We start from the raw sequence: 24,804 nt of genomic DNA on the forward strand, positions 1-24,804 counted from the left end.
CGCTTCGGTAATAAAAGCTTTTCTGATTTCTGCAATTACACGTGCACACACAAAGCCGACCCGACACAAAACCGCGGTAAGTGTTTACAATGGGATAAAGCTGGAGCAAGCAGGAACGCGGCTTCGTGGCGGGCAGACAAAGCGGGGCTCGCCGCGTCCACGCCGGCTCGGGCAGGACGGCAAGCAGCCACAGGCCGCGGGCTCTGCCAGCCCTGAGCGTCCCCGATCCCCCCCCCCGAGTCCGCTGAGCGTGCAGTGAGGGACCCCCAAAACCAGAGCCACCAGCACTGCTGCAACACCAGCCCGCCAGCACCCCACCAAAATCCTTCAAAGTTTGTTCGGTTCTGATGCACGCCGGAGAACGGGCGGGATCCCCGAGCGGCCCCGGCTGCGCCGAGCACAGGGAGGGCTGGGGACAGCAGAGGTGACCCAGCTCCCCCCGGCAGCGAGCGAAGCGTCCCACGCTGCGTCCCGCACAGCCCACCGTACCCCACAGGGATTCACTCCGCCATCCCCCCCCCCCCGCTCACCAGCGAACTTCAATACCTGCAGCGCCAGCACCCTGCGGCCCCCAGGACGCTCCGGCCAGGGGACCCAGCGCGGACCCGCGCCCCAGCCTGCCTGCGGTACTCTGCAACGGGCACGCAGCCCCCCGCCGTCTGCCCCCCCGGCCAGCCCTGACCACTCACCTGGGGAGTGCAGAGCACGCTGCTCCCAGGTCCCGGAGCCAACCTTTGCCCCCGACCCCCTCGCAAGGTTCGTGAGGGCTGCTCGGCCCCAGCGAGTCTCGGTTCCAGGAAGGCAACGGGCAGCAAGAGCGACAGGCTGGGGCGAGCGCCCCGGGGAGCCCACCAGCAAGTAACGAATGTAAAAATAAACCCACTGAAAGACTAGATTTACTGTGCTTCTGTGTTCCCTGCACGGAGAGAAAAACCCTTCCTCTGCATCCCATGAACGAAATCAAAACCCCTCCAGCACATAACAAGTTTATGATCTGCTCCATCTCCCCTACGGCCCCGCGTGCCAGGGCACGGCTCCGCCGGCACCCCCATGGAAAATGGACATTTCGGCAGGGAGACAAAAAGCCCAGCTATTCCCCCCCCCAGGACATCTTGCACCCTGGCTGGAACAAACTTTGCTCGTCAGAAGGACTTTCCGGGTACTCCGATTTGGCAGGGGTAAAAAAAGCAACGCGGGCACGCCGGAGGAGGGGAGCTGCCTGACGGCACGGAGAGCTTCACATCGGAGAGGAAAACGGATCTTTAAAAATTTGGGATCTCTGTTCTTACCTATTACTCTGTTCCAAAGGGATTTCGCCTCCTGATGCCAGATCAGATGCCAAGGGCGAGCCCCCAGCCCCACGGGAGGGCAGCCCCAGCAGCCGCTCTGCCAGTCGCGAGTGAATCAAATAAACAGCACGAAGGGAGATGCTGGTAAAAATGTGTCACTCGCAAATGATTTAGAAAACTGTCTTTAGCCTGCCCACGTTTGTCAAAGGACAGCAGCTATTTTTAACACAAAGCTTCTGAAATCGCAGGCTTTCAAAAAAAAAAAAAAAAAAAAAAAAAAGTACTGTATCAGTGTCAACAGAATGGATTCTGTACAAAATTAAATTGAACTAAAAGGAAATTGCATGAATTACAAACACGAGTTATTGGCTCAATAGGAGAGTAACTGAGTGATATTATCTGGTCTGTGCTATGGAGAAAATCACATTAGCTGAGCTAATGGTCCTTTTTCACTCCTAAAATCTATTACTCCAGCTTTGCTTTGGAAGTCAAGTGTTTTCCATGCTGAAGGTACTTCACAAGATGTAACTGAGACTCAAACAATATGCGGCCACGGTCTGCAATTTTTCCTGGGCAGCATCCCTCACTGGCACCAAAACCCCTGCATAAAACACTGGAAATCATTAGGCGGAGGTGGAAAGCAGCAAAGCTTTGTATTTATCTGCGCATTTCACACGAAAACCTCTCCTTCACGGCTCCCTGGGCGATGCATCTCCGGGTTTTTCTCTTCCGCCGCTAACTTTGTCGGTGTTTAACTGCGGAGGTCCCCGGGGGCGAGCGCCCAGCACTGCGCAGGGGCTGCGCTCCATCACCCGCCTTGCGGCTCCCTGAGCCAAGGTTTACCAGCACCCAGGGGGTGAGATCCCCCCCCCAAATCCCCGCACGGCTGCACCCACAGCCCCGCCAGCACCGCGGGGCTGCCAAGACGGCTGCGGGACCCCACGGGCACAAGCCCTGCTGCCGGGAAGGCTCCGCTGTGCAGCAGCTTCAGCCCCCAGAGACCCAAATCTGCCCAGGATGGGTCGGACACGCGACTCGGAGGGACGGACAGGACCCGCCATGGCTGCCGGGGAAGACGTAACCTCAGTGACAAGGTTCATCCGCTCTTAGGTGCCAGCAAGTGACAAGAGTTTAGTGCTGACCCCGGTCCCAAACCCGCTCTCTGGCCGCGCGGTATCGCGATGCTGCCTCTGCGGGTTGTTAGAACAACCCCAGCCCCTCTTGGACAGACAAACGTCTGTGCGTGGCACCCACGGCAAGTTTTCCTGCCCGGACCTCACGCCTGCTTCCCAACGGAGATGGTGATGTGGGGACACAGCTCTCCGGGGCAGGCTGGAGCGATGAAATCTCCTCTCCCCGTCGAGCGCACCTCGAAGAGGCAGTGGGAGATGCATGACGGGGCAGGAGCGTCCCATCCATCCCATGGTGCAGCGGGAGACGAGGGATTGGGACCCCAACCCCTGAGCGCCGCAGAGTCACGACCGCCTGCGAACAGCCCCAAACCCTGCGGACACACGCGTGTGCCAGGGGCCGGGCACGGCAGCCGGGCTCTGTGCCCACTGTGCTGGCCCGCGGTGTCTGTGCTGTGACGGCGTGTCTGTCCGTCTGTCCGTGCAGTGTCTGTGCTGTGACCCCCAGGGCCGTGGCCGGGGGGGGCTGCTCTACCCTGCACCCCCCCCCCCCGTATCTCCGACCCAGAGCACACAGTGGGGGCCAGGGCTTAGTGCCCGGGACAGGGGGACAAGTCCCACCGGGAGCCACGGTCACCAGTGGGAAAGGGCGAGAAACCTTCGCGGGGTGGGTGGGACGGGGGTCCCGGGGAGGGGGCTTCGGTGGGGCAGCCCTCGGCAGTCAGGTCAAGGTTCGGGGAAGATGTCGTCCGTGGGTTAACCCCTTGCCTGCCGGCCCTGTCCCCCCGGGGAGGGGGGGGTGCCCGTGGGTTAACCCCTTGCCTGCCGGGCTCTCCCTCGCCCCGGCACGGCTGCCGGCGCGGGGGGGGGGGCTCTCGGAGGAGAGTTTGCAGCCCCCGAACTTTGCAGCGGGGACGGGGCTGTGCGGGGCACGGGCTGTGCACCCTTCTCCCCCTTTTTCCTTCTCCTGTTTAATCAAAGGGTCTTTGGGGGGGTCCTGCCAGGCGGCCTCCCCAGCCCAGCTCCGCCCGGCCGGGGTCGGAGACCGCGACCCGGGAGGATGCTCGTCGCCCCGGGGTCGTGTCGGTGCCCCCCTGAGCAATACCCGTACACACCCCCACACACCCCCCGGGCCGTGTCCCCGCCCGTGCCCCCGGCCGCACTCACGGCTCCGCCGCGCTGCAGCGCCCGGGTCCCCGCCGCCGCTGCCGGTGCTGCCGCCGGTGCTGCCGCCGGTGCCGGTGCGGGCTCCGCCGCCGCCGCCGCGCCCGGCTCAGGTCCGCTCCATGTCCCCAGCGCCTCCGGTGGGAGCTGCCCCGGCGCCGGGCGGAGAGAGGGAGCGAGGAGGAGGAGGAGGAGGAGGAGGAGGGAGGAGGGAGGAGGGAGGAGGAGGGGAGGAGGAGGAGGGACACCGGTCCAGCCAGCCAGCAGCCGGCTCTGGGGCGGCCCTTCTGCCCCGTCCCCTCCCCTCGGGACCCCTGCCCCGCCGGGGGACCCACGCGTGACACCGCCGGGAGCTCCCGGATTGCTCTCACCCTCTTCCCTGGAATCCTGTGGCGGGGCCGAGACGCCCCCAGAGACTGAGGCACGGCTCGGAGGAGTCCGGGAGGCACCCCGGCACCCCCCGGCACCCCCGTGGCCCCCCGTCCGTCCCACCCGGTCCCACCCGGGCCTGGAACGATGCCTGGCTCGCAGGGAGCACAGCCCACAGCTCCGGGGGGGCATCCCGAAACCATGGCACACGGAGTGACAAACCCCAAAGCCCGGCTTCCAGCCTCTCCCCACATCACCCCCCCCCAGTTTTTGCTCCTTTGCCCAGACCACCACAACCATCCCAGAGCCACAAGACCACCATGGGTCTGGGAGACAGACTGGGGGGCACGGGGCAGCCAGCTGCCCTCCAGCCGGCCAGCCAGCGTTCCCACACCCAGGCTGGGGGGACCACACGCTTGTGCTGTTGGAGCAGATACCCCGGCTGGGAGTTCGGGTGTATCAACAGGGAAACGGGGCCCTGGCAGCGCCTTTGCTGCCCTCGGCCGATGAGAAGATCATCCCTGTGCCACACATCCCGCACCCCACGCCCGCATCCCACCAACGGCTCTGCTGGGAATGCCATCACCCACCTTCCCAAAGGGAAAAAAAACCAAAACGTTTCATGTGCAGAAAAACGGTGCTCCAGCTGGAGAGCGAGGGGGTTGGTTGGGACAAACAAATGTTGACAAACAGTCTTTTTTGTATAATGAAATCTTTAAAATGTTATGTCAACATCGAAGGAGAACTGTTTACGTTTCACCAACAGGGAAAATTCCCATTGACTCAAAGCTGTTTCCTCCCCCACACTGTCATTTGCTTCCATGGGAATTGCTTTTTCTCCAAACATTGTTTTCACCCAGTCCCAGGAGCAGAAGACAAGAGCTCGTCTTCCTGGGACTCCCAGCTCCCCCAGCCACCACGAAATAACCGGGAACACGGGGTTTCTGGAGGGGTTTGGGCACCCACACCCCGTATCCATCCCGACACACAGCCTCCCCTCGCCCTGTGCCCAGCAGGAACGAGTGGAGCTGGGCGGAGAAGTTATCTGAGAGAGTTTCCCATCTGGCTTCTTCACCCAGAGGATTAAACACGAAGCGTGACAGCGTTTGGAAACCAAAGGCGGCGAGTGGGCTGCACCCACAGACCCCAAAACTTAAGGAGCTTGGTGATACGCATTCCCATTTCACAGATGGAAAAACTGAGGCCTGGAGAGGACACGGCTTTCCTGGGGCCGTGCAGCAAGCACCAACGCTGCAGCAGGGCAGGATGCAAAGGCAGCTCCCCCTGCCCCAGCCAGCCCCCTGCCCCCCCAGCCCCTCTGAAGCCCACTCCCCAGCTGGGGGGACTCCAGCCGCCCCCAGTGCCATCCCGTGCACGGGCAGTGCAGGCAGCCTCGCGCACCCGCCAAAGCCACCGGCCCCTCGCTGCCGGTGCTGCCGGCTGCCAACCGCTCCCGCCTCCCGGCCTGGGAGACCCCCAGAGGTCACATGAGGGAGATGGTTATCGGTGGCCAAGCGAGCGCCGAGCGTGCAGGCAAGCCCACGGCAACCTCCGTACGCTCCTGGGGCTACGGCTGCCCCGGCGAGGCCCCCCGAGGCACTCTGGGGGCAGGAGGAGGCGGGAGGCGCATCCCCCAAACTGGATGGGGAAACAATTAACAAAGAGGCCGAGGACCCGCACAACTGAGCCAAAAAAAGAGGGAGCGGGAGCTTTGTTCGGGTCGTCATAGCAACAGCCAGGCCAGAGCAGCAGCCATGGACTTTCACTTTCCTTTCCTTCCTCCCCGTCCCCAGTGGCCGTGGTGGCCTTCCCTGCCCAGTGCCTGGCAGGTCCCCCCAGGTGCTGGCCACACTGCGGTCCCCTGCGTCCAGCATCACCTCCCAGATGGGTGCCAAGAGGTGGTGGTCCAACTGCCCATCCCCAGGTGTCGCCACCCACGCATCCGCAGGTCCTGTCCCTACCCTGGCTCTGCTCCTCCCCACGTCCTCCTTTGAGCCACACCAGCTCCACCAGCATCTTCTTCTCTCCACCTCGCTGCACGGCGTCCCCAGCACCCATGGGGCATCCCCAGGATGTGCAGGACATCCCCAGGACCTGCTGGACATCCCCAGGACCACGGACACAAGGTGTCAGGATGGACATGATGGTACAAAGACAGTCCCCATCCTTTCAGTCCTCTTGCACGGGGCCCGCTCAGCTCCTGCTCCGTCTCTCCCTACCTGGCTGCACCCGGGCGAGCAACCAGCGCTGCTCCCACCCTGCAATCCCTCCCCCGGCTTTCTGCTTCCCTCAGCAGAAGGAAACCAGGACAATGGGTGGAGGGACCAGGAAAGCTGGTGGGGGCAAAGATCCCGCTGCCCCCAGCGCACGGGGCACGGAGGGGAAAGGCATGGCCAGCGCTCGCCTTCCTTTTCCCAAGCCCCCCACCCTGCTACGGAGCCTGCGGTGCCGCTGGCCGCAGGAGCTGTGCCTCCCGCTTTGTGCTGGCTGCGAGTCCTGGCCTCGGGATCGCAGGATACTGGTGAGTGAGTCATGGAAATGGTTCAGACAATGGCTTGGCCCCTTTATAACTGGCCGGAGGGGGCAAAGCAGGGAGAACAAATCCGACCTTGCTTCCTGCACGGAAGCGGACCCATTGTTTGGAAATGGGCATGTGCTTTGCTCCTCACCAGCCTGGGAAAGCTACAAAGTGATTGCTAACGGGGAGCAAGCTGCGTGGGTCCTGCCAGCTGCCCCGTAGCTCCCCACCTCATGCGCTGCCTGTGAAAATCTGGGGAAGATGCGGATGAAGGTGCTGCCATTCCCTGCGAGGTCGCTGCCACGCACCCCCCGGGGGGCTGTTTGGCCAGTGAGTTGCTCGGCCTCGAGGCTTTGTGGCCAGAGGAAAGAGAGGAGCCGGGGAGCAGCTCGGGAGCCTTGGCCATCCGTGGACTGGGGAGATGATGGGGTCCAAACCTTCCCCAGCTCCTGCCCCCAGACCTGCCTTGTGCATCCCACAATAACCCACGCATGTGGGACGAGGGCGTCCCTGCAGCGTCCCCATCTGCAAGCCAAGTCCTTGCGCTGCCGTGGGACGGCGGGTGGCCACGCTGCTCTTCTCAGAAAGGGGGAGCCGTGCCCAGAAGGGTCCCTTGCAACCCAGCAGACCCAGCGACAAGCCCCTGGCCAAGTGGCTCCAAGGCTGGATGCGCCCCAGCGAGGCCAGCACCACGTCCCCAGCCACACCACACGGTGAGAACCGTCTCGCAGGGAGCCGTACCAGGCACACGCGCTGTGGTCTCGCGCTGTGCGCGTGCACACACACACACACACACACGGGCAGACAGACAGACAGACATCTGCAGCCCGTTAAACCCAAGCTGATACGACACTGCTAACGGGGAAGCTCAAACCATCTGGAATCACGGCGGCTCCGGGGCTGTCCTCAGTTCACCGCGCTGTATCTGGTTCTCGTAGGGCTGAGGGATGCAGCACGCCGAGGGCCAGCGGCAGGGCTCTGCCAGCGACCTGCCTTACCCTCTGCACCCCCAGGCGATGGGCAGCTTGTCCTGATGGTCTCGTACCCCCTTTGTGTCTCCCAGGTGCTGCCTTTCCCTGGGTCTGCCCCCCCGGCAGAGCTCCTACAGTCCCTGCCTGCCCGCCCCCCTGGTTTTGGGGCTCGGGGAGGGAACGGAGCTGGGCCACGGGCACTGGGGGACCATCGCTGTGAAAGCAGCACATCCCAAACCCTGCCCGACCCGGCAGCTTCTCCCCCTGCTCCCCACCCGGCGCCTGCCCTCATGGGCTCCATGAGGGTGGTGGGTGAGCTCCAGGTATTAACCTAACAATTATTTCCACCCAAACACCACAATTTATCCTGGTCACTTCAGAGGCGTTACCAGCGGCTGGGAGCTCCGTGCTGCCTTCCTCCCCAGCGCTGGCAGTGCCCGGCTACTGCAGGGAGTCGGGGCTGTGTGAGCGAATCCACCCACAGCATAACAGGCTCTAATCTGGACATAATAAAACCAAGATGTTCCAGGATTGCTCTATGGGGAGTGCACTCAGAGCAGCTCAGTTCTTAGCCAACGCTCAGAGAGAGCTCGACCGAAAAGCAAAGTAAAATTGAGCAAATAATGATTGTGCAGGAAAGCAGAGCCGGGGTGGTGTGGGCTGAAATCACAGGTGAACTCCGGCTGGTGCCTGAGCAGAAATACCTGGGCAGAACACTCAGAAACAACCGAAACGCCCCCCGAGCCAGGCACGGCACACGATGCTGCGGCTCCAAGTGTTCGGACACCAGCCAGAACCCCACGTCCCACTGCCCCAGCCCCCTCCCGCCCAGCCACCGGCCTCTGCCGAGGGTGCTGTGCTGGTGGAGGGTGGCGTCGGCCAGCGCTGCCTGCAGGCAGGACATGGAGGAGATGCCACCGCCCGGCTCGTGGGGAAGGTGTGCGGCCGGGGCAGGTGATGGAGAACAGACCCGGGAGCGGGACAACGTCTGGGGTCTGGAAGGGGGATTTTCAGAAAGCCCCTGGCTCTTGCTGCACGGTCCTCCAGCTGCCTGAGAGCCTGCCAGATTGGCACCTCCAAAAGACATTTAAAATCACCCGCCACTTCCAAAACCATCGCAGCTACAAGCAGCCAAAGCACCCCGGGCAGAGCGGAGCGCCTGCTGCAGCTGCGGCTGCCAGCACCCCGGCTCCGGCGGGGCTCCCGTCCACCGTCACCGTCCTCACCCGGCGTCGGCTGCCTGACCCCGGGGGTACTCGCCGCATCCCCCCGCAAGGCGGCACGCGTAACACAGCCGGACCCGTGCATGCCAACAACCCTGCCAGGGACTTTCAGCTCCAAACAGGGATTCGACGGGGAGAGGAAACAAAGCGGCATCGCATCACTGTAACTCTCTATTCCCAACCTGAATGCTGCCGTTGTTTTTAATCCAGGCAATGCGAACCGTCCCCCCCCCAGAGCGCAGCCCAGCACGCTGGCCCCGCGGACCCGGCTAGCCACACACGCAGCACCGACCGATGGCTCCTCTCCTAAGGGAAAGCCACGGGGTGGGGAGGACATGGCCGGCCTGGCAGCCTCCCCAGAGCATCCCCGGCCATCCCCACGCCGCGGGGCTGGGGCAGCAGACGGGGCAGGGGGCTGCGCCGGGGAGTCTGCGGCGGGGGAACGCGGGGAGGAGAGCGCAGAGGGGTGATGCTGAGCAGGCTGTGTCGGAGACACGTGTGGGGAGGGAGGGGATGGCCAGACCACACAGCGGGACGGGAGGGGGCCGCGGCTGGAGGGCAGCGCGGGAGCGAAGCCGCATCGTCCCCAGGCTGCTGCCGGCCTCCACGCAGCGCCCGAGACGGCATGACACTGGGGGGGCCGAGCCCATCGCCTCCGGTTCAAAGGCGAAACTGGGCTCCCAGGGCCCCGGCTCCCAGGCTCCGGTGCCCTCCGCCAGCCCGGCTCCAGCGCGGACCCGCAGCACCGCCCGTGCCACCCACCTCCCGCCGGCCGGGACCCTCCAGCTCAGCCCCGACAGAGGGGCTTTTCTTGTCCCCTGCCTTTGTTTTCTATTTAGTGCTTTTGTTCTCCCCTCTTTGGTCCTTTGTTCCAGCTTGTCCTTTGTTCCGACGCCTTTGGTTTCTCTTCCCTTTGATGCTTTGTCACTCCCTTCATCTTGGTGCTTTTCTTTCCCCGGGTTTTTAAGCTGGCGGTTGTTTTCTCTCGCCGCTCTGTGCTTGGCATTTTTATCCTTTCTCCTGCCTGGTCCACTCCTCGGGTCACATGGGCCCGGCCCGGATTGTCTTCAAATCCCCATTTGTCTTGTTTTGGTGCCTGGATTTCCCTGCCTTTATGTCCTTTCTTAAGAGACTCTTAGCTATTTCTTCTCCTCAGCGAGGAAAGTAGGGGGGGGGTCGAGGCTTAATTAATTAGCGAGTGTAATCTTTAGATGCGTGGCACTGCAGGACGTGTGGAGCATCATTATTATTGTCATTAGGATGTTAAGGGTTAGCGAGGGTTTAAATACCAGCTAATTGCAGCAAAGAGCTCCAACTTTGCAAAATTATATCAGAAAGAGCCAGACTTGTTTTTGCCCACCAGGCTTGGGAGAAGAGAGAAATTCCTAATGCAGGCAGGCAGGCAGAGGGTGAGCAGAGGCGACACGTCCTGGCTCCAGCCCCGAGGGCTGGGTGATGGTCGGAAAGGGCTACCCAGGAGCGAGGAGGAGTGGGCTGCTACGCTCTTCCAAGATGACCAAAAAGCATCATCCTGCCTCCGGGGATTTTAGATGTAGAGATGGGTGACTCGCCCGGGGAAGCAGGAGGGGTGTGAGGGCAGAGCTGCTGCCCCAGCAGAGCCAGTTAAAGCCCCCGGGACTGGTGAATTTTTGCTGGTGCCCATGGCACAGCGCGGCCAACGCGCCCTTTGGAAACGGGGACTTGCAAAGGGTTTGGCCTTGCCGAGCTCCTGCTGTGGGCAGGGCAGGACGCGGACCACGGGGCTGCTTCTCCAGCAAGCCACAGAGGGTACAAGGGCTTTAACCTGGGGACAATGACTGTTCCTGCACTCGCTTTGCACCTCGAAGCACAGCTCAGAGAACATGTACGAACACAACCGCAAAATCAGATACCGGGCGGTCAGGATTAGGGAACCGTTTTCCTGAGAACAACTTCAATGCAAGACACAGTTGCTTTTGCTTTGATTTAGTGCCCCATAGCTTCCCCCCAGTGCCGCGTCCTCAGCATCTGGTCGTGCCGTGATCCGCTGGCCGGGCAGGAAAGGGCAGGATGCAACCCTGCTCACCGTGGCACCTCCGAGATGTTGCATCGCTCTTGCTCACCACGGTCAAACGAAACCTGGGATCCATTTTTTACAAGTACCAAAGCACACCCCCCCCCCCCCCCCGCCACACGTCAGCCCCGCCGCACAGGTTTAAAGCAGCTGTAGCTGCACAACAGCTGTTGAACGGAGGAAGCAGCCAAACTTAGCAACAGGATGTACCCTCAGATAACGTGATCAATATCAGAAATGCAGCTTTTTCAAGTGAGAGCTGAACCCATCTGCTAAAACTGGGTGTCTCAGGAGATCGGCACCGATACGGGGCGTCTTTGCCTCTGTCTTCACAATACCCTGATTTCACCTCTCCCAAGTCACTTACGGTAACTGGGTGATGTCCCCACGCTTTGTGGTGGCTCACGGTGGGGCAGTGTAGGAGGGATAGCTTTCCGAGTGCGAGACCGGAGGGGAAAAGGGCACGAGCACGCCGGGAGCTCCAGGAAGGGACAGATGCCTTGTGGGAACATCACTCCCTGCCCAAACGGACGGGTCCAGCTGGATCAGAAAGCATCTGGGTGCTGCAGATGGGGTGCTTTGATAACATGCCCTGCAAATAACACCCCCACGCTGTTGGTAAACGTGCTGGTCTGTAACCGCGTTAGCGTGACCCTGGGTTTGCCACGGAGCCAACCCATTACCAGGCAGGACTAGACACCAGGAGACAACCAGGAAGGCCCCGAAGGAGGGTTTTCCAGGCAAGAGCTGGACGAAACCTGCACCAACTCCACTAAAGCCCACGAACCATCACAGGCGAGCGAGCTCTCCATGGCAGGCTGGGAAAGCCCGTCTGATGGGAGCAGCCACGCACCCACGGCATATCCCAAGGGGCTGCCGCCGATTTGGGCCAGCTGAGGACGCGGGATGCTGGGGACAGCAATGGAACGGAGCCCTGCACAAGCAGGAGGCAGGACAAAGAGGGCACAGAGGGCACCCGAGTCCTGCCCCCAGCCCCGTTATCCGTGGCAGCGCCTGCACAGCTCCTGCCAGTCCCAGTATTACAAGAGAAAAGGGGAGCTGCCTGCCCACCCTTTCCTGTGGCTCCAGGGTGTGCAAAAAACTGAGCTCGGCGGGTGGCAGGAAGAGGCTGGATCAGTCGGGAACATCCTCACCCAGGGCGGACAGACTGTGCTCCGGCAGCGTCCTAGCGTGGCAGAGCCATGACCTGCAGATTAACCCCCCCAAGCAGTGACCTGTCAGCTCCTCTCACCAGAGCGGGGTGACGTGAGCAGGGGATGGGCACGGAGGGATGCCGGGAGCTGTGTCTGGCACCAGCCGGGCAGCTCTGCCAGCACCCAGGAGGCTTCTCAGCCTCTATCCCTGCCTGCACACTTGAGAGGTTAAAAATGTAAGTGCTTGAAACAAAAGCGGCTGGGAAAAGCGATCTTTCAGGTCTGCCCGGTTCTGGTTTCAGGCCTGCAAGTGCAGCTGGCCAAATGCAAAGCTTGGGGCTGATAAGCCCTGGACATGAGTCATAAAACACACCGCCCCAGAGCCGTAGGGTCCCGCTCCCACCTGGGTGCTGGCTCTGCCACGGCCGCCCAGCGGTGCTGGGGTCCCAGCCGGGCCCTTGCAGGAGGTGGCATCGGCCGATGCTCATCCACCAGCAAAGCTGCACCATCCCTGGCATCGGTGGGTCAGCTCGGCCGGCTCTGCCCACCCACCCCCTCGCTCTGTCCCGCTCTCCGAAGGGCTGAACCTGTTTTTATTACAGAGCTGGCACCGGGAAGGCCAAAAAAAAAAAAAAAAAAAAAAAAAAAGAGACCCAAACCCCCCTCATCTCTCTATCTGCAGCCATGCAAGGAATATTGTTCAGCACAGCACAAAAGCATCCCTGAAAATAGAAGCGCCAGGGCCAGGCCTGCCAGTGGCTGTGTGAGATAACGTCTACTTGCAAACAGTGTGCCTTTGTGCCGCTGTCACTGTCCCCATTGTTCAGGAGCCTATTGCCTCGGGGATATTGTTCCCTTCTTTTGTCTCAGCCCGGCTCCTTTTTGTTTGACTTTACTTACCATTTCATTCCTCTCCTTTGTGCTGGCATTCTTTCTTTTGTCTCTCTCTCTCTCCCTTTTCTCTGTGTGATTTGTATTTAGCAATTGTTCCCGGCCCGTTGGAAACACAATGTACTCCGGGCTCTTTTCTCTCCTCCAGCCATTACCTATTCAGGTGGGTTCCTCTGCCCAAAGGTAAAGGGAGGAGGGGGGGGGCGCCGAGGGCCTCCGTGGGGGCTGCAGGAGGAGGCTGGCGGTGGCCTTTGGGGACAGGAGGGTGTCCCCGAGCCCACCACTGGGTTCCCCTCTCTCTGCGTGACAAACGAGCACTGGGAAAAGGACAAATCGGACCCCAACTCGCTGCTGCCCCGCTCTCAGCGGATGAGCTGAGGATGTTGGAACAGGCGCGACGGTGACTGCGTGGTACGGCCACGTGCACAGCCGGGGCCGCAGAGGCACAGAGAGGTGCCCGGGTCCAGCGTGCTGCCTGCACTGAATCCCAGAGCCAGGGTGGGGATCTGACCCCGATCCACACCAGATCCAAGCCCGGCCAAGCAGTCCCGGCCCTGGCATTGGTGGTCCCTGGCTAACACAACCTTGGCTCTCCCCCAGCCCTGCTTTTTGGGAGCCAGAGAAGGAACAGGAGAGCGTTCAATGGCAGGAAACACCAAGGCTGCTTTGCAGCAGCATTCCCTCTGCCCAGTGCCCCCCCAGCATCTCCCCCATGCTGCACAGCAACTGGGTGCCCTCTGAGAGGGACCCTTGGGAATGCAGGGTGGGCACCCCTCTACCCCCCCCCCCCGCCAGCCACCCGTGCCCAGAGCTGCTGCAGCCCATCTGGCAAAGCGGGGGGGATTCACCCGAGACAGCGCAGCAGCTTCTGGGGACCCCAGGGATGCAAAGAGCAGACGAGGGCTTGATCCTTCTCCCCAGCCCCACGCTCCTGCGGAGCATCTGGGGGTGTCTGCAGCGACCAGGGTGGGCATAGCCACTGGGGTTGTTTCTAACCCCAGGAGGAGGAGGACACACCAGGAAACCTTCAGGGAGTGCCCTGACGGCAAGAGCCGACAAGTGGCCATCCCCGGAGACAACAAAGCCCCGCTGTTCTCCGGGGCACAGACCGTGTGACCTAACGGGACTTTTCCATCCCTCCCGTTGATGAAACCCCGAGGATCAAAGCCCGCTAGAAGCCACCTCCTCCTCCTCTCCGGCACAACCCGTGCCGACAGGGAGGCCGTGAGGACCCCCGAGACTCACCCCACAAATGAGGGACGGGACCGTGTGGGATGGGATGGGGGGGCAGCGGGCAGCGGCCACGGGTCCTCGGCGATGGGGTGAGCCCCCCAAACACAGACGGCCCCGGGGCCACGGGATGGGGCTGCAGGGGGGGCGTGCCTGGGAATAAAGGGAGCAGACTGTGGGCCATTGTTTCATTGTTATGGCTTCAAAGGACAATGGGGCATTGTTGTCTCTGGGGATCCCATTGTTTGCTTTCGCTGCAGATCCCAGCCACGCAGTGGATGGAGGTTTCCCGAGGGCCAGGCAGGCTCCGTGTGTGGGACACTAAATAACGAAACCGGCATGTTTCCTTCCCCACTCCCTCCCCACCACCCTTCCTAAAAAGGCACGGCACACTACAGCCCGCCTGTGCCCGCGCAGGCCAGAGCACGGCCCGGCACAGCATGGGCAGAGGCGGCAGGACCACCCACCCGAGCAGGGAGCAGGCAGAGACACCCCCAGGCCCCGGGGAGATGGGGCGAGAGCAGGGAGGGTTCTCCCGGAGGGGCTGAGGTCGCTGTCTGCATCCCCACAGGCTCCAGCAAACCTGTGCTGGGGCGAGGGGGGAAAAGACCCCCCGCTTCAGCATCAACGGTGGGAGCCGAAGCCCCATCCTGCTGCCAGGAGCCATCCCTGCAGCAGAGCAGGATGGAGCTGCCGCGCTGCTGCTGGCCGGCAGCCGGGGAGGTGCCCAGGCTCCAGCCGCGCTGGATGGGGCTGTGGCCCCGCTGCCCTCCCAGCAGCGTTTGCTGGTGCTCCGCTCTCCGTACCCACAGGAGGTGAACCGTGGCCGCCTTGCAACATCCCTGTATTTTTGCTGCCTCCTCTCGTCACGCAGCATCCCCTAAAGACCAACATCCCCCAGGCACGCAGAGCAACGGGCGTTTACTGTCGTCCGCTGCAAAGCCCGACTTCTCCATCGGTACCAAGGAAAAGGTACTTGGTACCATCAACGGTACTTGGGAAAGGACGAGGCAGCCCTGGGTCCTCCCGTCACTGTTTGTGCAGCACCCCAGGCCCTATTTGCATAGCTGCTTCCTATGTAAAAATAAATCTGGGTGCTATGCAAAAGCCAGGGGAGGGGGAAGGAGCGGGGACCCGTCTCCATCCAGCCCCAGCTGATCCCTCCGGAGCCTGCCGCTGCCCCGGCACATCAGGCAGGGCTGGAGGTGGGCTGGGAGACTGATGGAGCAGGAAAGAGATACGCTCTCCCCAGAGACACCCTTTCAGCATGAAGCTGCTCACAACAGCTGGGGAAGGGAGTAACTCACCCCAGGAGCCCAGGCTGAGCCCCGGGAGGGGGCCGGGGCCGGGCAAAGCAGCGCCGGCAAGTTCTGCTGGGGGAAGGGGACGCCTGCCCTGCAGAAACTCAATCAGCCTGGGACAGCTTTGCTGCCGTGCCCTGCCACCATGCAGGGAGCTGGGCTCAGACCCAGCGGAACCCCCCGCTCCAGGGGTCCGACCACCCTCCCAGATAACTCGCAGAGAGGGCCGGGACAAGCTGGAAGAGCTGGCTTGCACAGCCTGGGTTCCCCCCCTGCTCCCCCCGCTCCCTGGAGCGCAGCCCTCTCGCCGGAGGGCTGAGAGGCTGCACAAGGTCCGGGCTCAGATCAGCTGCCGCCGAGCATCTTTCCCCACTGCCCAAATGCACCTCGGTGCCGCCTGGGTGCCAGCCGACCCCCCTGGTCCTGTCACCCTCGGAGGGGAAAAAGCGCAGCCCAGGCGGTCGGTAGCTCCAGACCAAGCTTGGCTTCGCAAGAACAAATAACAGGGTTTGGGTTTTTCAAAGAGAGGGAAGAAATTGGAGTTAATAAAGGTATAAATTCAACCTGGTTTTGCGTGTTTATGTCTTAATCCTGGGAATCCCCACTGCTTCTAATCAGATGATGAGGGTGGACCTTGCCTCTCAAATGCCTCTAAGATTAATTTCTGGAAAAAGCACCAAGGGATTGATTTGGGGATCAGTAGCAACTTTTTGGGAAAACCAGGTAAGGTGTGATAAGAGACGCTGGATCTTGGCACTGCTGCACCGCCTGCCTCGCTCCCCGCAGCCTCGTGTCTCCGCCACAGAGCAAGGGGACGTTTCCTCCCTTGGGGAGCCCGGCTGCAGTTTGCAGAGGTCAAGCACGCCGGGTACCAAAGGTACCCCTCCCCTGGGCACTGCACCCCGCGGCTGGGGGAGCTCTGACGCTGCCTCTGCCCCAGTCCCCTGTGTCTCCTGGGGACTCGCTCTCGTCCTCTCAAGCTGCCAGCCCAGGGAGGCGGCAGCGACCGGCTCCCCGTCCCTAGACTGACCCCAGCCCGGGTGCACACGGATCAGCCCGTGTTTGCACCGTGCTGACCTGACCCCCGGTGCTGGCAGGAGCCTGTCCTGCTCCAGGGGCTCTCTCATGCTCCTGGCAAGTGTTATTTACACAACCGTGTGCGCGCACACACGTAGACACGCGTGCACCCGCTCTCTCCCCCTCGAATAGACCAATTTCCTCCCAGATAAAGAGCTCCTACCGCAGCCCCCCTTTCCCTCTCCCCCCAAACTTGTGCACGTCTCACGCACCCACTTCGGAGCCCACCTTGGGCTCTGATATTATCTCACTTCCTCAATATGAATATTAGCTCTGTTGTTGATTTACGATAAAGGGATGGGCTCCAAAACACTGTACTTTGGGGAGGAGGCAGTGGTGCAATACGGTCTGCCGTGCCCCAGCTGAGAAAAAAAAAAGCCTTTTCAAGAGCGGATGCTGGTACCTGCCGTACTGCTAACTCGACAGCCCATCTCCACCAAAGCGCGGCTCCCGTTGGCGCTGCTCTCCTGTCCCCCCGACACCTGCACGTGGCGAGGCGGAGGGGGGCCTCGACAGCAGCTCGGCAAGCGCTGGAGGGGCAGAGAGCGGCTCTGCAGGTGCCACTGACACAAACTGGCACGCTGGATGTCCCCGTGCAGTGGGGGACCCTGGGGTCTGGGTCAAATGCTCGGGGTACGGCGGCCGGTCAAACTTCCCCTCTATTTTGTAGCATCTCAACGTACAAAATGCAACTGAGGTCTGGCAACCCTTTAAGATCCCTCACCAGCTGGACCTGTCTACTTCTAGCTCAGTTTACAAGGTGAAAAACAACCACCTGAATAGTCTCCTTAACTCCTAACCCACGCAGCAGGGAGCACAGGGAAGGAGAAGAAGTGTCCCCAGAAGAGTCAGATTTATTTACGAACCAGATTGCCTGGCAGCAGGAGAGCCACAGAGACAGCAGGTCGGTGCACAGCGCTGTTCCACTCAGCTGAGGACATCACACCACTCCATCAGCCATCACCCCCCCAGGGGACTATTAGATATTGCTCTTATTTTGCAGACAAGAGACTGAAGAATAGCAGATAAAGGAAAATTCTGAAAATCAGGGCCGGACCCGAAGCAAAGCACAGTCTGCTTTTGAAGCTCTGGCCCTTGCAACAAGGTGAGTCCTTCTGCAAACCTGATCCCATTTGACTTTTCTAGTGAGACGGGCAAAACCTGGAATGGGACCCGAGCGTTCGGGGTCTTAATACTCGCATGTGAGTAAAATAAACTGCCCAAACCTGAAGCTGTTTCATGGCTTTGTTTTACCACGTCCGTACCCCAAATCCTACAGTTCGACGACAGCCTGCCCCACGGAGCAGAGCTGTAAATAACGATCTCCATCTCTGCCGCAGACAAACTGGGATCGTAGTGAGAGAAGCCCAGAAAACATTATCCACCGCGACGCTGCGTTGGGTAGGAACACGGCCCAAAAGACAAGTGCAGGAAAATTGGGCTTAAATCTTGCAGCTCAAGGCACAGGAGGGAAGCGACCTGCGGGAACAGGGTCGCGGTCTGGGTGACGGAGTTTGCTCAGACACCTTGGGCTGAACTCCATCCAGGCTTTTGTGCGCGGGGAATCAGGGAGCACCAACCCTTCCCAAAGCCCAGGTTACCGCTGGCAAGAAAAGCGCTAACATCGACCAACTTGAGCGAAGCAAGTCCAGCTCCTTGCACGAAGGGCCCTGCTGGTATGCGTGGCAGCGGCGCGGGGGGGGGCGGGCGTTGCTGCTGCTAATGTGGCAGAGTTTCCCTGCTGAGGGCAGGCAAAATGCCCATGACTCATTTTTCCAAGAGATGTTACAAACAATAGTAATGATGCCCCTGGTGGGTATGAATGTGAAAAGGCACGACGGGGGGGCAGCCATGCTGGGCACCTTGTGTGTGGGCTGCCAACGGAGGGTACTGCCACGAACAAAACCTGCTGGAGCCAGTTCTTGGCATTGTGTGCGACCAGAGCCCTTCTGCGAGGGCTTCGGGGGAAGAAGGGCAAAATGGCTGCCCAGCAAACTCCCCTCCCCACGGCATCCTATCTGCTTGTCACGGGTACCAACCCCGTCCTCAGCCGAAGAGGGGACTGGTTTTATTGCCCACGGCAAAAAATGGCAAAAACAATCCCAAACGGTTCCATCCCCGTGCAGGACTGGAACGAGAACAGGGAAGGAATTTAGGACAGCGTTACAGCACGCTTTAAGGCTGCTCCCCCCCAGCTCCTGCCTCTACCCTCCACACAAGTTTTCCATATTCAGATGCTGCCCTAAGGGGACAGCTTCTAAGCTGTTTGAGTCCTTGACCTTCCGCTGTTGTTGGTTTGATACTATTATTTTTAGGCACACGATCCTTAAAACATACCAGCGCTTGAAATAAGTTCCCAGATAATGTGCGCTAAAGCACGAGGTGGCGAGGCTGCGGGAGAAGGGAGCTCTGCGGGATGAAGGGTGGTGGCAGAGCGCGACGGAGGGAAAGGCGATTTTCCCCTTGTACAGCCCACACAGCTACGCACCCCATCTCCCCGTTTACTTATTTTAGGACACTCCGAAGGTTACAGTCCTGAACTGGCAGTAAATGCTGAAGGTAGCCCAAGCTCAGCAAGCAGCCACGGGCTACGCAAGGTGTCTGCTCCTGTTTGCAGTGCTCCTGCCAACACAGACCCATGCCCTGCCTGAGGATGGAGCCCGCCGCGTCCCACGACGCCTGAGCAAAAGTGCCCAGGAAGGGCACCGAGAAACACCTGCAGGCAGCTGGTTGGCTCAGAGGTTTAAGTTCAAGCATATATAAAATCGTTCTTACAAATCATCGCATCCTACCGAGGAACCACAGAGAAACTGTTCCCCTCTGGGAAGGCAGGACCACTCTGCCTCCCTCCTCGGGGGGCTCTTTCACAAGCACGGAGAGTCTGATCCCGCAAAAGGACTGGGCTGGGTCAGGGCAAGCAATTCCCAAGTGCGAAAGGGAAGAACTGCAGCCTTTTTCCCACAACCCCAAAGCCACAGGCAGAGACAAAGGACAAATATTTACTCAAAGCACCTTCCAGTGCTGTTCAAGGTGTTAACACTTTTAAGAAAGAAAAAAAAAAATAAAAATCACACACTGCAGAGCCCCACCCGGACCTGAGTGGGCTCTCATCTGCCTGCCACAATCAGCGCATCGGTCTCAAACTGAAACGCCGCACGGTAGAGAGCTCTGTCTTCTGTAAGCTGTGCCATCACTAGTGCAGAAGCAGGTCTCAATCACTCGCTTTTTAAGAGCTCGCTCGCTCTATTTCTACAAAACAGACATTCGGGTACGGTCAGATGGTATCTAAAACTACTGCCAGCTCGATTTTTGGTTGTGACAGATATCTGAGTGCCAGTAGCGGTAAGAAAACTTTCTCTGGTAAATCCCACCGTGGGCACTTTGTTTCCTAGAGATGTGCAAACACTGCAGCGTGGTATTTGCACCACAACGTGACATCCCACTGCAATAATCCAGCGTGCTGGGGCACTCCTAATAACGCCACCTCAAGGCATCTTCTTCAAAAGGAGCCTTTACACGCCCTCCACCCCGCTCCCCCCCACCCCTGCACTGGAGGGAAAGGAATGTGCACATCCTGGAAAAGTACAATTTGCAAAAGCAAACGCAAGAGGCTTCAAGGCAGCAGAAAGCCAAGCGACAGGAGTTTTCTAAACAGAGAGCCCAGTTGTAAGCGTTCACTCTACCTTGCTCCTCCTCACTGCCTCCTGCTCAGCCAAAACCTTCAACTCCTCATCCCCTTCTGCAGCAGGACACCCCAGGGTGCAGGTGAGCCGGGGAAGGTGCCGGCACCCGGGAGATCCAGGCACCCCGTCCGGCCGCCGCACCGTTTTTGAGAGCAGCCCAGCACCAGCCAGCCCAGTTTGCTTTCTTCCAGGTTGTTTGGGAGCCAATAAAGCTGCTCGAATGCTGGGGAACTCTCTGTTCCTGCCGAGGCTTATGACACTTTGCTGGAGGGGCAGGGGGAGCTGGCCGAGGCCGCAGCACCCTCTTCTGTCTACCGCACTCTTTTGCAGCCAGTTTCGGGTCTCATTCTGGCACTGCGCGGTTCAAGCGGCTCATGAGATGTTACCTTCTCGCTGCCTGCAGCTTGGAAACGCTCAGGAAGCTGAAAGGATTCGGGGTTAAAAAATCAGCAAGCGTTTAGATGAGTCAGTCCTGTGGTTTGCATGAGGACAGACAAGTGCTTCTTGGGAAGCCAATTTCGGCAAAGCCAGAATTGTTTTTGTGCCCCATCTATGTGCTGGTAATGCCTAGCAGCTCTGTTCTCGGACCACAACACTCCACTGCCAGGCGCTCCTCAAACAATGGGGCTGTGTTTCCTCCTGGACATCCCCACACGCCTGGACGCTCCTGCAGGCTTTCTGCAGTTTTCACGGCTTCCTGCTGGGGAGCTGCTCCTTTTCTTCTGCAACTCCCCCACGCACGTAATTACTGCCTATTTTGGTACCTTGTCATGAGATGCCTCAGAGCTGATTACCCTGGACTTCCTTCCTCCCATCATCAACCTACTCCAATATTGACGTTCATTCGCGCTAACTCGATAATATCAAAGACCAGAGGAGCTTTCGGAGGCATTAAGGTGTCTCGAAGTGCACAATTTGGAGCTGGCAGCAGCACTGCTGATAAGAACGAGCTATTTCTTCTAATGTCCAACTCTTCTCAAAAAGCAGCTGCTCGCCAGCCATGTGCAAAGCGGAGGAAGGACAGACCCCCGCAGGCTCCAGCCAGTTTTGTTTCAGTGGCCCTGGATAAACTGGAGCCAAGCAACGTGATGCAAGGGATCCCATAAAATAACCTCTTTCTAGCACACGCTACTAGTAAAAAGTTAGGCACACTTGGAAAGAGAAATGATTACTTCAAAGTTACTTCAGAGCCTGCATTTTTAGTTTCAAGGCCATCATCTGCCTGTAACAATGCAGAGAGGTAGGTAAATTTTACATCACCGCACCATAAATACCCCTCAGTGCAACACCCGAACCACGGACCCAGACAACTCCCTTCCCTGAAAGCCTCACTTGGTACGCCAAGGATGAAATGGAAAGCAGATGCAGGCGATCTCTTAAAATACTATTTTATTCCGTACGTGTTGGCTTCTGGTGACGACTTCTACTACTACTGACACCAGCAGGTTACTTCTGCTCATGCTGAAAGGACTTTGCAGCTCGTGAACAGAAATACAAAACACCGACTCCGCTGGAGCCGTTTCAGCCACTGAAGTATGTCGCTCTGCCTCTCAAAAGTTTCTTACCACGTCTGCCTGCTGCGGTACTCCTACATACGACTTCCTGGAATGGGAGAAGCATGCGGGATGATCTCTGCCAGAAGGCTCAGATATTTCTATCCTTTGAAGCAAGAAATCTTCCACCTCAAATTTATTAATTTTCGTGCGTAAGATGATACACAAATTTAAGTTTTGAAATACTGAAAGCTTGTTAGTGCAGCCGGTGTATCTCGAATCGTTTCTCTGCATCCAGGTAACCTTAAGTCTTGGAGGTACAATTACAGCCAAAACCTTTCCTTTTTTTGTCTTTCTTTACATCAGAAAAGCAGCAGAGGGGACCGATAGTCCCAAGTAAGCTGGGAACTTATCTTTGGTGGATGTGATAAGCAATGCAGCTCTCTTGTGGAAACTTAAGCAGAACAGCCAGATCCTCAAACAGATAAAATAAACCAACATGATAAAACCCCAACTGATACATCTGATACCTCAACTTATTTAACAGTGCTACGGTTTAATCTAAAGACTGCCCAAAAAAGCAAGAAATTATAGAGATTTAATCCAAAGTAACTGCCTTCACTGCTTCTCTGACCTGAAGATAAAAGTTATTTTACCTACCCGTGAAGTTTGTAAGAGTTGGATTACTACACCACAGCCCCAGGTCCCTCACCAGAACCCAGGCAAGCTCAAGGACCACACGTCGCTCCAGTACCCCGAATGAGCCCACCTCATCCACCCAACACAGCCGTAATGTTCCAGAACACACAGATATTTACCAGAGACTGCACAGATCCATGGTGAAAATCACTTTGAATACATTTCTCCCCCTTCTCTACTCACAGAAGGGCACGAGACTGAAAGCAAGCAGATTTACGTTTACAGTTCATGTGAAAAATGTTTATTTGTGACACACATCGCGCATCGTTTCAAACTACAAAAAACAAACGTTACTTGCACAAAGGAAATTAAGTACAGTTTTTACGTCTGCACGCGGCCCCAGTTAGGCATAACTCCCTTGCTACTACCTGGTCCTGCTCCCACTAGCATTGTATTTGCTCTGACACACCGTAGCGACTGCTCTAAGTGAAGAGCAACAAATCCTAGTTAGAAACACTTTGTAGAAGAGTGATATTGTCCCCTTTTAACATGATCCGACCTGCAACACAGAGAAAGGAAAGGGGGGATTAGAGAGATCCCAGGCTGCGATGGTAACCTCGTGTTTTCAAAAAACATTTCACAACGGCAAAGGTGCTCGCAAGAAGACGCCGCTAGCACTTTATTCACCTGCGCGGTAACTGAGCAGGTTTTTATCAGTAACGGAGGGTCCCTTCCCATCACACCACACCCACGTTCCCAATTCCACCACAACATATCAGACACAATCTCTGCTCCTGCGCTCCATGTTTGAACAGCGCTCTGTCCCCCCTAAGAGCCCGAATGTGTCGCTTGTCACAGACTGCTGTTTATCCTCGTCAGCAGGTGGTAAATATGAAATATTGTCGCTTTGGTGGTTCCCTGCTCCGACTCGGAGATGACACAGCAATGATAATGATACACAAATGATCAAATGAGCAAACAGGATTGCTCATGGCCACCTGCGTTATGCAGCTGAGAGGAATCTGACTAGACTCCTCCAGCCACCCCGGCTGCAGAAAAACTGCAGTACAGTCCATACGTTACACACGTTTGACAGGCAAAACCCGCTGTCGGGCAGAGGCAGATTCTCCTGCACATTGAACAAAACCACCAGCTCAAGAAACAGCAGGAACCGAGTCCTAGCTGGTATCTGCTCACTGTACTGCAAAATCAACTCTCTTCACACATTTTGTACTGTAAGCGTTGGTGTTTGGAAGGTTTCCGCTCATGTTACACGGACATACTGACGTACCCAGCTGTTTCCTTGATTTTGTTTTGGAGTGAATCTCCTCTGCGTCGTCCAGCACCAAGTTCATGTATTCATCAAAGCCCTAAAAATCAGCAACAAAAGCAGTCAGCAAGCTAACTCCCCTGGTCTAAACTTCAGCAACAACAACACAAACTATCATTAGCTGTACTGATGTGGGCTGGACAATTAAAACTATTCATTACAGAGGCATGAAGTATTTCCACCCCCTCATGCTAGTTTTTCTTGACAGGAAGAAATACTTTTAGGAATCTGAAAAAAAACACCCCACCAAACCCACAACACAACAATCAGAAGAATGAGAAGGGAACGTCCCGACACTCACGATGATGCAGCCTTCTATCCGCATGTTCACTTGCTCATAGAGCCACACCTGGATCCTGGACCTCTGCAAAGCGACGGAGGAGGAGAGCAAAACAGGAACGTGAACACTCCAAGCAACATCGTGCTCTCCCATACATTAAGCGATCCTCACTACCCATAGGCACTGCAGCTCGGTGGCACTCGGAGGAGTAACTCTCGCACGTGGTTTCAGTTACAGCCTCAGATGTATTTAAGGTATTACGCTATTTTGTAAATACTTTACACGTTCGCTGATGAACGCGTAACGGCATAGATTTTAAAACTGTCACGGAAAACAACCCTGCACACCTGACCGCAGGATCAAACGCCTGTTCCAAGGGAAACTCCTTAACGGGAGAAGGAAGCGCTGAACTCAGAACTAGCTGTTCCTCTCACGTAGCTGAACGACAGCACATTTTTCAGTTCAACAGAAAACAGCTTCAAAAACCGAATTACGACCTCGGAAATACCCCTCCGGTGCGGCGCCCCGGTCCCCGCAGGGGTCGAAGGGCCCAGCGCACCCGGACATCCCCCTCACACGGGGCGAGCTGCCGCAGCCCCGGCCCTCCCGCCCCGCCGGGCCGCGGTACTCACGTTCTGCAGGTAGCGGAAGATGAGGTTCTGGAGCAGGAGCGTTAAGGAAGCAGAACGGCAACAAATCCTCAGCGACACGGCCCCGGGGCTGCACCCGCGGCCTCTTCGGCGCCTCACGGGCCACCACAGCGGCTCCCGCCCCCCCCGGCCTCCCCGCGGCTCCGAGACGAGGCCGCCCCGGTTCCCCCCCCCCCCCCCCCCGCCCCCGCCCCCGCCGCCCTAGGAAGGATACGATGGGCTGCACCATCACCTTCTGCACCTTCTGGCCCTGCCCGCGGTACGCCATGGCTGCTGCTGTCCGGCACACGCTCCCGCCGCCGCCGCCGGAAGCCGCCAAGCACGGCGGGAGCGCGCAAGGAGCTGTGGGATGCTGGCGG

General features: G+C 58.6%; 2 protein-coding genes across 10 annotated transcripts in view; both read right to left on the reverse strand.

Moving 5' to 3' along the window:
- The window catches only part of SOX13 (SRY-box transcription factor 13), a 40,060-nt gene extending 19,782 nt beyond the window's left edge, over positions 1–20,278 (reverse strand). For 2 of the 9 annotated variants that reach the window (XM_075775633.1, XM_075775625.1), the window contains exon 1: positions 3,587–3,709. The gene's annotated coding sequence lies outside the window, so the exon portion shown is untranslated. Of the gene's footprint in view, positions 1–3,586; positions 3,729–20,053 lie in introns of those variants that run through there. The other 7 variants (XM_075775635.1, XM_075775634.1, XM_075775632.1 and 4 more) reach the window with 7 other exon arrangements.
- A 2,192-nt stretch (positions 20,279–22,470) lies between these two features.
- The window catches only part of SNRPE (small nuclear ribonucleoprotein polypeptide E), a 44,192-nt gene continuing 41,858 nt past the window's right edge, over positions 22,471–24,804 (reverse strand). The window contains exons 2-6 of the mRNA XM_075775638.1: positions 24,660–24,715; positions 24,428–24,454; positions 23,817–23,879; positions 23,477–23,555; positions 22,471–22,744 (exon numbers count right to left, since the gene is read on the reverse strand). Coding sequence (XP_075631753.1) covers positions 22,689–22,744; positions 23,477–23,555; positions 23,817–23,879; positions 24,428–24,454; positions 24,660–24,713 — 279 coding nt within the window. The 5' untranslated portion in view covers positions 24,714–24,715 and the 3' untranslated portion in view covers positions 22,471–22,688. The remainder of the gene's footprint in view (positions 22,745–23,476; positions 23,556–23,816; positions 23,880–24,427; positions 24,455–24,659; positions 24,716–24,804) is intronic.

This window comes from Balearica regulorum, chromosome 25 (genome assembly GCF_011004875.1).
Source record: "Balearica regulorum gibbericeps isolate bBalReg1 chromosome 25, bBalReg1.pri, whole genome shotgun sequence".
In the NCBI taxonomy this organism is placed as follows: Eukaryota; Metazoa; Chordata; class Aves; order Gruiformes; family Gruidae; genus Balearica; species Balearica regulorum.